Below are 12,258 nucleotides of genomic sequence, written 5' to 3' on the forward strand. Positions count from 1 at the left end.
AAAAAAACTAAAAGTGTCCAAAAAAGTGAGCAGGCCAAAAATGTGGCAATTGATTGATTGATTGATTGCGGGGGGGCAAAGAGTTTGGGGTAGAGCACATCCCAGCTGACTAGCCATCCAATCATGACTATTGATCCTAATCAACTAGCCACCCAGTCACTAGTGCTAGACCTGCCAGTGACTCTAACCACCTAGCCACCCAGCTTCAATACTAGCCCTTCCATTGACTAACCACCTAGCCACCCAGCCTCTAATACGAGCCCTCCAAGTGACAACAACACTAACCTGTCTTCCGGCATTTCAACAGGATCGTGGTGGTGTCTGCACAGGGGTCAGTGTACCGCGCTACATCCCTGCTGACCCGAGTGCAAATCCTGTCCACGGAAATCACGAGTTAATCCTGACCTGAGTGTCCCCTGTGTCGACTCGACCTCGAACCTTCTTTATCCGGGGCAACGTGAACACAGGCGTGTACGGATTAGCCAAACGACGCACACTCATGTGGTGCACGCTGACCCAAAATAGCTTCTCGTGAATACTCGACCCCACTGTCAAATCAGGCCAAGTGGGGTATCCTCGTTTCTTGATTAATTAACGTCGATGTTCTAGTGACACACAATGTTTGCGAATATAAAAAAAATGAAAACCTGGTTAAAGGATCTGTTGGATTAGCGAGTGAACGGAACGCACTCTATTTATAGAAAACAGATGATACATTTTTACAGCTTATGATGAAATCCCAAACCATTTTTGAGCGTAACACATTAGACAATTTTCCATGGGTGAAAACGAGCTCACGTATCTTGTTCAAAAGCATGCACAGGGGGAAGCTGATGATGACTTTCATTAACTCGGGTCCAGTGGCATGATGTCACTGGGGAGATACAGGAGCAGATGAACCCACAATAGAATACATCTCAGAAAAAAAAAAAACTCTTTGAGCAATAAAAAAGGGCAGGACTGCGAGGATGATCGGCAAAGTCCGGTCATCCTCGCAGCAGCAGCGGCGGCTTCTAGCTGGGCCATCGAACAAAGACAGTGGTTCGCCGCTTCGCGCGCTTTCAGATGCGCTTCTGCGGCCGTCTGGAACGCTCTTCCCGCACGATATTAGGAAGCCACCGGAGCTATGCGCTGTTAAATCTAGATTGAAAAAAAAAGCAATTTCTTTACAACTGCTTTATGTGTCAAGTTTATTGTCCTTCCCCCGCGCCTCCGATTGGCACGGGTGGCTATTTACGGCGCGGAAGAAGTTCAACGTACGTAACACACAAGATACATACACGCGTAAAAAAACATACGTACACGTGCATCGGTTAATTGTGAAATGAGATGAAGCACTCACTTGGGTGGGTAGAGCGCGGGAGTGTAATGGTTGTGCGATGGGGCGCAGTCGTAAACTTCACAGGCAGCTGAAGCAAACAAAATGCATTCGCGCCGTTAAGACACGGGCTTCTCTCGTGCACCTTACACAGCAAGAACATCGGAGCCATGAACGTGTTGGATTGCAATCATCGCATTCTTCTTTTGCGTCGGCGTGTCTGGGCAATTTCGTTTAACGAATGGAGTTGCATTTCTGTCCGCCTGATTGAAGCTTGTTGGAATTACTGGCGAAACGTCGTGCTCAAGAATGTAAACGCAGTGGCTTTGCTCTCCAACACGCCTGTGAGTGCTGTACTTGCCATGTTCTGTCTAGGTAAGAAGGCTTACTAATTGGCTGTGTCGGGTGGTGTCGGGTTTTACGACACATTTATATATTTACGCAATCTAACCCCGAAAGGCCTGTATTATGGATGTTTTACTATTGTTAGGTGGTTACCGGTACCTGTCAACGTCATCGTCTCCACTGCATTTGTTTTAGCAAAAGTTCCCCTTTAAAACGGTGGTCGAATTCCATTCGTCCATTGTATGGGAACTATTGCTCGGGAGTATGTCGAGACTCAAAAATCCTACGCGCGATTCAATACGAGATGCAATCACACGGCTTGACTTGAAGCGAACACGAATCGTTTGATGGCTTCTCGTGACTCCTAAAATCATATTTACGAGTAAAATATTCATCATAATTTCACAAATATGAAATATTATGACTTACGTTGCAGACAAACCGCGCGCCTTGTGATCGGGAGAACACGGTATTGTTGCGGACGGCCAGCGTCCAGAAGATGACAATCGAAGCGCTGCTCTCAAATGGGTAGGGACGTAATCGGAATACATTCTATCCTCTGGGTGACCGCGTAACGTTACGGAGAACCGTCTTCTCGGGAAGGTGATTCCGACCAACGAGATGAAAACACATCTTCCCTGAGACGAGATGCATTCTCTGCATCACGAGACTCACCCGCGAATGTTTGCTGCTACACTTGGGGGGGGGGGGGTGGGGTGGGGGGGGAGGGGGAACGAGCGCGTCTCACAATCCGGAGAATACGGCGATCGTCAACTTTTCGCAACGACTGATGTAGCAACAGCGAGACCGGCTGCACGAGCGAATTCACAAGGCCGAAGCCGAGGCGACCGAGTCTGTCCCCGCAAGGGGTTACGTAGCGAGAGCCTCGCGCCCGCGCGCGTTAATTTGCGCGCGTTCCGCTCACTTATTTTCGGAATGCGCCGCTTCTCGAGCGCCTGCCCGTACACGCACGCGCTCGGCGCAAGACGCAGAAGGAGCCACTCGGTGAAAGAAAGAAAAAAAGACGCCGGCGCTCCCCCCCCTCCCCCCGCGCCGGCCTCGCCGGCGGTGGGCCGACGTCAGGCGCGACGCTCGGGCGATGGGCGTCGATGACGATCTACGTCAGTGGCGCGTCAACGCCGCCGGGTGTCGAGAGCGGGAGGCCATGGGGGGCGACCGCGGGCGTGCCACTCGCAGAGGGGGCCCCGGGCTGTCATCCGAGTGCGCCCCGCGAAAATTCGCAAGGCGAGCTAAACACATTTTCTTTTTTTTTTGTTTTAAATCAGGCAAGGGCCCACTGAGCTGTACAGCACATTGTGTAGAAGCGACCTGGCCACCACGAATGATAGCTCAAACGAAGCGGCGCGTCGCGTGGGAATTAATCGCAGCCAAATGCTCCGAACGCACGTCGATTCCAAACGTGGAGGAAGGGGGAATCCGGACGGACCCGGACAAAAATCCGCGCGACCACGGGGAGAACACGCAAACGCCACATACACGGGCAATCGTTGGGCGATTATCGTCCGGCAGGCCTCGCATCCCTTCACAAAACACAACGCATTCGTCAAAGAAAGACGACGTCTTTAATTTAGGGCAATCTTTGATTTGAAGCTTTCGTGATTGCAGGAATCCATACTCTTTGGTTCTTTCGGTGAAGTCACGTGGGTAGACAAAAATATATCACGACGTTTCGATCGCAACAAAAGCGACCGTCTTGCTGTTTCGATCGAAAACGTCGTGATATATAATTTTTTCTACCCACGTGACTTTACCGAAAGAACCAAAGAGTGTTTAGGGCAATGCCACTTCTGCATAGCAGAGAGACGACTTTGCCAGTATCCGCATGGTGCAGACTGGATAACCACCAGATATAGTTGGTGAGGCAGACGTGTAGTACATACGCATGTTGAACTTCTTTCGCACCCTACGTAGCCAACCGTGCTAATCGGTGGCGCGGGCACAGTTTAAGCGTCACAGGCGTGCGCTCATTCTCAATTGTTGTTGTGTTTATCGCCCATAGCTCCATGGGTTTGCCTGGCCCGGTGGCTCAGTGGTCGAGCAAGCAGCTCACAATTTGAAGGTTGCCAGTTCAACTCCGTGGTTGGGGATTTACCTGGCCCATTATCCCTCCGGGTTTCGATAAGATAGGTACCACCTTGTGTGGAGGTCGACAGTGGCTGTCATATGGATAGACTCGCACTCGGCATAGGAAAGTGGAATTTCCATCAATGGCTCAGGACTGTAAATGGGAGATTGGCACCACCTCCATGCTTATTCGAGCTGGAAACCACTCTATGTTATTGAACATCATGTTTGGTTTGCAGTCACTTCCTATCTGAGTAATCATCTCAAGTACTCATTTATCCTTGTGCCCTGGACATGTACTACATGGAGGCTGCAGTCTAAATAACAACACCTGTCAAACCTTTATCGGTCCCTACCTTATTATAGACCAATCCAGACCTTATTGGTGAACCCCCTGCCCCTTATAAACTGCAACGTTCATCCTACAAAGTCCCATCACAAGGGAGAAGTACAAATAGACAAAAAATATGTTTATGCCCGTATTGAAACGGCTGTACGCCGTATGGACCTGAAAACTCAATTTCCCTGTACAATAATACGGGGTAAACCGCATGGGTTGACAGCTGTGTAATAAATGATGATGAGGACGATGATGATGGGGTGGAATGATTAATCCCCCAAAGATTCAATGAATTGTCAAGATTCTGGATTGTAATTCGATTGAAGTCAATGTTATTGCTTAACATTCCAACACAATTCCAGTCCCTAAGGATTTGTTATTAAGCGGAAACATTTTTCCACTAATGTTTTACATTTCTTTAGCGATTTCTGGTGATTGTGATTTTTTTTCTTCAGCCACCATCATCATGATGATCGCCCATGGTTAATCCACTGCTGGATGAATGCCTCTCCAAGCTGGGACTGCCCCTCATGATCTTGCAATGTTAAGAATACGCCTAGAACTGATCACAGAGAGTGATTCCAGATAATTGATGTTTTCTTTCCGTTCGTATATGTTGTATGGAATGGGTTCAAGTGATTCCTCCAGCCACTTGAGGTTGCTATATTTCGCACAATGTGGCCGAAGTGACGGCGACTTGGCCGAGGAGGCATTCGTCCAGCAGTGACCACGGCGAACACATCACAATTTCCGAATCAATCACGATACCGCATTCAACCACACGGACGCTATGCGTAACACGCGCCTGTTAACCAGTGTCGGATTAAGCTAGTGCGGGGCCTGTAGCATCATGTTATAAAGGGGCCCTAAATAAAAAAAACACGTAAATATTAAAAGAAAATATTCACTTGCATAGTAAAGTAATTTTATTTTTTCATTTCCTATAAAGCCAGATAATACGACAAATCGCTAACCTTAAACACCCAGTCGTTCATAGAAGTTGAAGGCAGTATAGTACTATAGTGATAGAGCAAGTGCAGAAGCACTGAACCAGAATTGATTGCTTGAAAGTATTCAGCGCGGGGCCCGTAGCATACGCTAAGAGGATAATCCGGCACTGCTGTTCACACGTGTGCAACACATGATTGTGACGCATGAATGTGACGGCTAGTGGGTTGTGGTTGGTGGGACAGCGCAGGGTGCTGCGTGAGATCTCGCAGCAGAGTGCTGCGTGAGATCTCACAGCAGATTGCTGCGTGAGATCTCGCAGCAGAGTGCCGCGTGAGATCTCGCAGCAGAGTGCTGCGTGATATCTCAAAGCAGAGTGCTGCGTGAGATCTCGCAGCAGAGTGCCGCGTGAGATCTCGCAGCAGAGTGCCGCGTGAGATCTCGCAGCAGAGTTCTGCTGTGAGATCTCGCAGCAGAGTGCCGCGTGAGATCTCACAGCAGAACTCTGCTGTGAGATCTCACAGCAGAGTGCCGCGTGAGATCTCACAGCAGAACTCTGCTGTGAGATCTCACAGCAGAGTGCCGCATGAGATCTCACAGCAGAACTCTGCTGTGAGATCTCACAGCAGAGTGCCGCATGAGATCTCACAGCAGAACTCTGCTGTGAGATCTCACAGCAGAGTGCCGCGTGAGATCTCACAGCAGAACTCTGCTGTGAGATCTCACAGCAGAGTGCCGCATGAGATCTCACAGCAGAGTTCTGCTGTGACATCTCACAGCAGATTGCCACGTGAGATCTCACAGCAGAGTTCTGCTGTGAGATCTCACAGCAGATTGCCGCGTGAGATCTCACAGCAGAACTCTGCTGTGACATCTCATAGCAGATTGCCGCGTGAGATCTCACAGCAGAGTGCCGCGTGAGATCTCGCAGCAGATTGCCGCGTGAGATCTCACAGCAGAGTGCTGCTGTGATATCTCGCAGCAGAGTCCTGCGTGAGATCTCACAGCAGAGTCCTGCGTGAGATATCACAGCAGAGCTTGTGGGGGGGGGGGGGGTAATCGCGGGACCGTGCCACGGAGCTCACAAAGTCTCACGTTTGGTGGAGGTGGAAAAGGTGGCGGTGGTGGTGTGGTAGTGGCCCCACCCCCCTTCAGAGTGGGAACAGAAGCTGGGTAGGGGAAGGGGGAGGGAGGCGTGGGGGGGGGGGGGCTGGGGAGAGGCGAGGGATGCCTGGGGGGCGGGAGGCCTGGGGGGGGGCGAGGGAGGCCTGGGGGGAGGCCGGGGTGGGGGGGCAGGGAGGCTGGGGTGGGGAGGAATGGGGGGGGGGCGAGGTTAGGTTTGGGGGGGGGACGAAGGGAGGCCTAGGTGGAGGGAGTCCTGGTGGGGGGGGGGGGCCTGGGGAGAGGGGGGGGGGTAAGGCGATACGCGACAATCCTCTAAGGCGCAGGAGCCGCTCGGCCTTCCCCCCTCACCCCCTCTCTCTTTCTCTCACGCTTATACCGTACACGTGTGGGTGGTGGTGTGTGGTGTGTGTGTAGTGTGGTGTGGGTGGTGTGTGTGTAGTGTGGTGTGGGTAGTGTGTGTGTAGTGTGGTGTGGGTGGTATGTGTAGTGTGGTGTGGGTGGTGTGTGTGTAGTGTGGTGTGTGTAGTGTATGTGTAGTGTGGTGTGTGTGTAGTGTGGTGTGCGTGTTGTGTGGTGTGTGTAGTGTGTGTGTGGGTGGTGTGTGTGTAGTGTGGTGTGTGTGTAGTGTGGTGTGTGTAGTGTGTGTGTGGGTGGTGTGTGTGTAGTGTGGTGTGTGTGTAGTGTGGTGTGTGTAGTGTGGTGTGGGTGGTGTGTGTGTAGTGTGTGTGTGGGTGGTGTGTGTAGTGTGGTGTGTGTAGTGTGTGGGGGGGGGTGGTGTGTGTGTAGTGTGGTGTGTGTGGTGTGTGTGGGTGGTGTGTGTGTAGTGTGGTGTGGGTGGTGTGTGTGTGTAGTGTGGCGTGGGTGGTGTGTGTGGGTGGTGTGTGTGTGTGTAGTGTGTGTGTGGGTGGTGTGTGTGTAGTGTGGTGTGTGTGTGTGGTGTGTGTGTGGGTGGTGTGTGTGTAGTGTGGTGTGTGTAGTGTGGTGTGGGTGGTGTGTATGGGTGGTGTGTGTGTAGTGGTGTGTGTGTGTAGTGTGCGTGGGTGGTGTGTGTGTGTGGTGTGTGTGTAGTGTGTGTGTGGGTGGTGTGTGTGTAGTGTGGTGTGTAGTGTGGTGTGGGTGGTGTGTGTGGGTGGTGTGTGTGTAATGTGGTGTGTGTAGTGTGTGTAGTGGTGTGTGTGGGTGGTGTGTGTGTAGTGTGGTGTGTGTGTAGTGTGGGTGGTGTGTGTGTAGTGTGATGTGTGTGTAGTGTGGTGTTTGTTTAGTGTGGTGTGTGTAGTGTGGTGTGTGTAGTGTGGTGTGTGTGGGTGGTGTGTGTGTAGTGTGGTGTGTGTAGTGTGTGTGTGTGGTGTAGTGTATAGTGTAGTGTATGGTGTAGTGTATAGTGTAGTGTAGTGTATAGTAGTGTAGTGTATAGTAGTGTAGTGTATAGTGTAGTGTATAGTGTAGTCTATAGTGCAGTGTAGTGTATAGTGTAGTGTATAGTGTAGTGTATAGTGTAGTGTATCGTGTATAGTGTAGTGTATAGTGTGGTGTATAGTATAGTGTAGTGTATAGTGTAGTGTAGTATATAGTGTAGTGTAGTGTATAGTGTAGTGTATAGTGTAGTGTAGTGTATAGTATAGTGTATAGTGTAGTGTATAGTGTAGTGTATAGTAGTGTAGTGTATAGTATAGTGTATAGTAGTGTAGTGTATAGTATAGTGTATAGTAGTGTAGTGTATAGTGTAGTGTATAGTGTAGTGTATAGTAGTGTATAGTGTAGTGTATAGTGTAGTGTATAGTAGTGTAGTGTATAGTGTAGTGTATAGTAGTGTAGTGTATAGTGTAGTGTATAGTAGTGTAGTGTATAGTAGTGTAGTGTATAGTGTAGTGTATAGTGTAGTGTATAGTGTAGTGTATAGTGTAGTGTATAGTGTAGTGTAGTGTGCGTGGTGTGGGTGTAGTTAGGTCGACTCAGCCTCTAACTTTTTCCCACTGCATTGGTTTAATAATCATAGTGATAAATACTGCACTGTATATCACTTATGTAAGGGTGTAAGCGTTTCAGGACCCTTGTTTCCTCTCTCATATTTTGAGATATTTGCTGTCAAATTCCTCCCGTCTGTGAGTGGCACGTGGGTAGGAAGGCGGAATGCTCGAGCGGGAGAGAAAACCCCCAAGCATGCGAGGGGAGTGACGCTCAAACGAAGCACAGAAGAAGACAACTATAACGCTGCTGCAAATCCACATCATCTTCTGTTCGCCACACAGCACCCCCAAAAGCCCCATTACAACACAACACGTGGCGTCCCCCTTAGGGGAGCCTCCCTTGCCATCGCAGATACGAGAACTGGGCCCCGATTCCGCTCAGCTTCCACAGATCTGACACGATCAGCCGCACGCATGTGCGAGGTGGCTCGGTCACACCTCTCGTCTGTTATGTCCGAGCTCGTTGCTAGCCCCACCTCTCAGTATCCCTCCCGCCCCCCGCCTCTGCTGTATCTCGTGTGCGCCCAGACCCCGACACAGAGCGTGCATAATTTATGATCAGATTCTTTATTCTGCCGCTAGATTAATAGCCGAACGCCACCCACACGCCCACCCCTCCCCATTCCACTCAATTACTAACGATTCGCATTTCATTTCTCCCTCTGCCCCCTTTGTCAAGCCCCAACCCTGGTCCACGTGTCTGCCATGCCCTCTCGGCCAAAGAGCTGCTCGTGAATATTTTAAGCTGACGGCACAAAAGAGAGTTCAGTTTCTTGCACGCAAGAGTGTGTGGGAAGCCGGAGTCTGGCTTGTCACTGTGTTATGGACTGGTGTAATGCTCAGCGTTGTCTTCATCATCATCAGCCAGGGGCAATCCACTGCTGGATGATGGCCTCCTCGGGCCAACGCGAGCTCTCATGATCCTGTGACGTGATAATCTGCCCAGCGCCTGGACGTGATCTGATTTTCACCGTTCCGTCTCTTCGGTGAGAAGATTTCTTGTTGACGCATTCCGTTCCTTGGCTGCCACTGTTATTATTCTTGACCATTGGCTTTCATCCCATCTAAGTGATGTTCCCTGCCCGAGCCAACTCTTAGCAGGTTGAATTATGCCATTAACGCAGCGCTTGCTGTTTCACTGCAAGAGAACCCACCTTCTTGGGGGTACTCTGCCAGGATCCTTGGACAGCACTGATCTCTGTAGCTCTCTTTCAGGAGCGAGCTGGCCACAAACGTTCGCCCAACGGAGCGGCTTATCACGTGTACATTTATCGCAGCCCAATACTCTTAAATGCGTGTTTCTAAATATGGAGGGAAATGCCGGAGGACCCGGAGAAAAATCCATATGACCATGGGGAGAGAGAGACATTTAAACTCCAAATATACAGCCGTCAGAGTTGGGATTGAACCCACAGCCTCCTGTATACCAGGCGAGGTAATTAACATCTCACGACCACGTTCTGCTCTAATATGCACTGATGCCTACTTTATTGAGGGTGATATTGGCGACAAAAAATAAAGAGTGATTTATCGATTGAAGATTTTTTTCAGGAAGGTCCTGACAGTTTTTTTGCAGTAGGGGGCGATGACAGATGTGTATAATCCCAACCGAGTAATTTATAGGTAATTTTCCAAATTTGTAAAACTTTACACCACGACAAATGGTCTTTACAACATAAATTTGGCATAAAAATTATTCAAATTGTACCACTAATTTTGCTATTTTTTCCTGGCCTAAACAGCATAAAAAAGTGGTTTCACTATCATTTATAATCCTGATTGAGTAATATATATCACTAGAAATTAATCGGTGGGTCATTGATCTCCTACGTTGAAGATCATGAAGCAACTGATGAATTTCTAGCGATATATATTACTCAATCAGGATGATCTCCTACATTTAAACGTTGGAGACCATGTCCCGCTGATGAATTTCTCGTGATATTCTAGAAGGGGCTATACATAAATAAATGGCTGAGTCACTGCTTTGGGTGGTCACCAGATATGACTGCAGAGGATGATTGCTTTTTACTCCTATTGCAGTCAGCCTAAAGTTCTACATTGCTTTAAGTCTTGTGTGAAACACTTACAGATATACGATCCCCGTCTTCGCTGGAACCATGTAATTTGCCTTTCGTGGCATGCAACTCTAAAGCCGACGGAAAGTGGGCAAGGCGCAGAAGTTCGGCGTGTAGATCATCAACGTTCACGCAGTAATAGAGAAACGGTCAAGCATTTTCAGTTCATCTGCAAGAAAAAAAAATCCCAATCATCGATGTGCCTCTCTGAAGTCCCTAGAGAGGAAAAAAAATATATATCTTTTCACTTTTGTAACCCCGAGCGATTTTGATCCACCCGCTCCTCGCTCGCTCCACTCCACTCCAGCGGCTAACGTGCGTGCCCCTCGCCACGCAGCAGGAGGATCTCTCGATCACGGCACCGCTCGCAACGGCGGGACGCGGTCCCTAGCCGAAACGTCAACGCGGCTCGGCTCGTTAGTTCGGGCTTCGCCCAGAGGGCCCTGCGACTCGGCCGCCTCGCACCGCCGTCAGCCGTCATCATCCGCGCGCCACGGTGGCTAGGAGATGTTACCTTCCTCGCCCGGTGTACAGGAGGTCGTGGGTTCGATCGATCCCGACCCTGACGCCTGCTGCTGCTGTATATTTGGAGTTCTACCCGCGGTCGCGTGGATTTTTCTCCGGGTCGTCCGGTTTCCCCCCCCCTCCTCCCCCCACGTTTAGAAAGGCACGTGTTCGAGTATTTGGCTGCTAGAAAGTTACACGCGATAAGCCACTTTGTTGAGCTCTCATTTGTGGCCAGGTCGCTTCTGAAAAAGAGCTACATAGCTCAGTGGGCCTTACCTGTTAAAATAAAATGAATTGTACAGGGACCCAGGCCGAACCCCCGACGCTACCTTCCCAGTGCATCCTTTGCAGGAGTCCTTTGGCGAGCACATTGACTCGGGACTCAATCGCGCGTGCGATTCGTCGCACACAATTGCGACACTTGCTCGACCGTAAAGGTCGCCCTTCACCGTTTTCAAATTTCTCGACAGGACTTGCATCCCACCTTCCTCTCTCCTCTCTCTAGTGTCCTCTGCTCTAGCAAGCAAAGTCTTCTGTCGAAGCCGACCAGTCAATCTTCGCTCAGTGAGAAGTTCGTCCTTCTCATCGGCTGCCCCTGTAGTCTGCAACTCCCCCCCCCCCCCCTCCCACAACCCCAGGCATCTGTGCTGCCTACTCTCTGCCCCGGTTCAAGTCCACACTCAAGACCTTTCGATTCTACTCTACCCATGACCGACTTTCGCCACTGCGTGCTCTCTGCTATGTAGAAGGAGCCACTCCCCGAAACCTCTCCTATTATCTATGTAAATTTCCCTTTAGGGCAGCGCTATTGACAAGCGTGCCGAGGTTTTGCTGTGTTCGCGTGCCACCTTCAGTGCAGTATCACAGAGAAAAGAAAGAAACGCGCCGCAAGTGTGAGCCACCTCTTTCCCCAGTGATCCACGCAACCCCAATGTTGTGTTATCGCCGTTCGCTTTGCAGCATCTTGACACCAGGGTGCACTCAGTTCGCTCCGCAAATCCACGTCGGTTCGCGACGTGGGCACGCACGTCGATCGCGGGGGTGCGTCCGCTGTCGCCCCCCCCCCTCCCCCCCCCCCCCCCCCCATTTACCGGTGGGGCACTGCGTGGGCGTTCCTGGGCTGGACGACTGCAGGCTGATTCCCGGGGGCGACTCCGCGCAGCTCACTTGACCCTGGGAGATGTGCAGCTCCTGCATGACCATACTGCACAGAGAGGGGGGACAAAAAGTGCCTTTGGTGTCCTCATTTCTAGTGTTGGCACGGAAGGCAGAAGAGCAGCAGCAGAATCTGAACCGGGCAGAAATTACCCCCCGATGGTGTTAAAGGGTCGCCGTGGTGGCCACGCGTTAACTCCCTCGTCTGGCATGCAGGAGGTTGCGGGTTCGATCCCTTACCCTGACGCCTGCTGTGTATTTGGCGTTCGCGTGTTCTCCCCGTGGTCGCGTGGATTTTTCTCATCCGCGTTTTGAATCGACGTGCGTTCAGAGTATTTGGCCGCGTGATAAGCCACTTCGTTGAGCTGTCATTTGTGACAGCCAGGTCGC

The 12,258-nt window shown here is 50.6% G+C and overlaps 1 protein-coding gene across 3 annotated transcripts in view; it reads right to left on the bottom strand.

The window, feature by feature from the left end:
• LOC116945244 (protein phosphatase EYA1-like) overlaps positions 1 to 12,258 on the bottom strand; it is a 72,767-nt gene that overhangs the window by 39,451 nt on the left and 21,058 nt on the right. For 2 of the 3 annotated variants that reach the window (XM_032959582.2, XM_076068993.1), the window contains exons 3-4: positions 11,805 to 11,917; positions 1,343 to 1,409 (exon numbers count right to left, since the gene is read on the bottom strand). In XM_032959582.2, coding sequence (XP_032815473.2) covers positions 1,343 to 1,409; positions 11,805 to 11,916 — 179 coding nt within the window. In that variant the 5' untranslated portion in view covers position 11,917. Of the gene's footprint in view, positions 1 to 1,342; positions 1,410 to 2,092; positions 2,722 to 11,804; positions 11,918 to 12,258 lie in introns of those variants that run through there. The other variant, XM_076068994.1, reaches the window with a different exon arrangement.

Source organism: Petromyzon marinus, chromosome 23, assembly GCF_048934315.1.
Source record: "Petromyzon marinus isolate PM22_M1 ecotype Great Lakes invasive population chromosome 23, UKy_Petmar_22M1.pri1.0, whole genome shotgun sequence".
Taxonomy (NCBI): domain Eukaryota; kingdom Metazoa; phylum Chordata; class Hyperoartia; order Petromyzontiformes; family Petromyzontidae; genus Petromyzon; species Petromyzon marinus.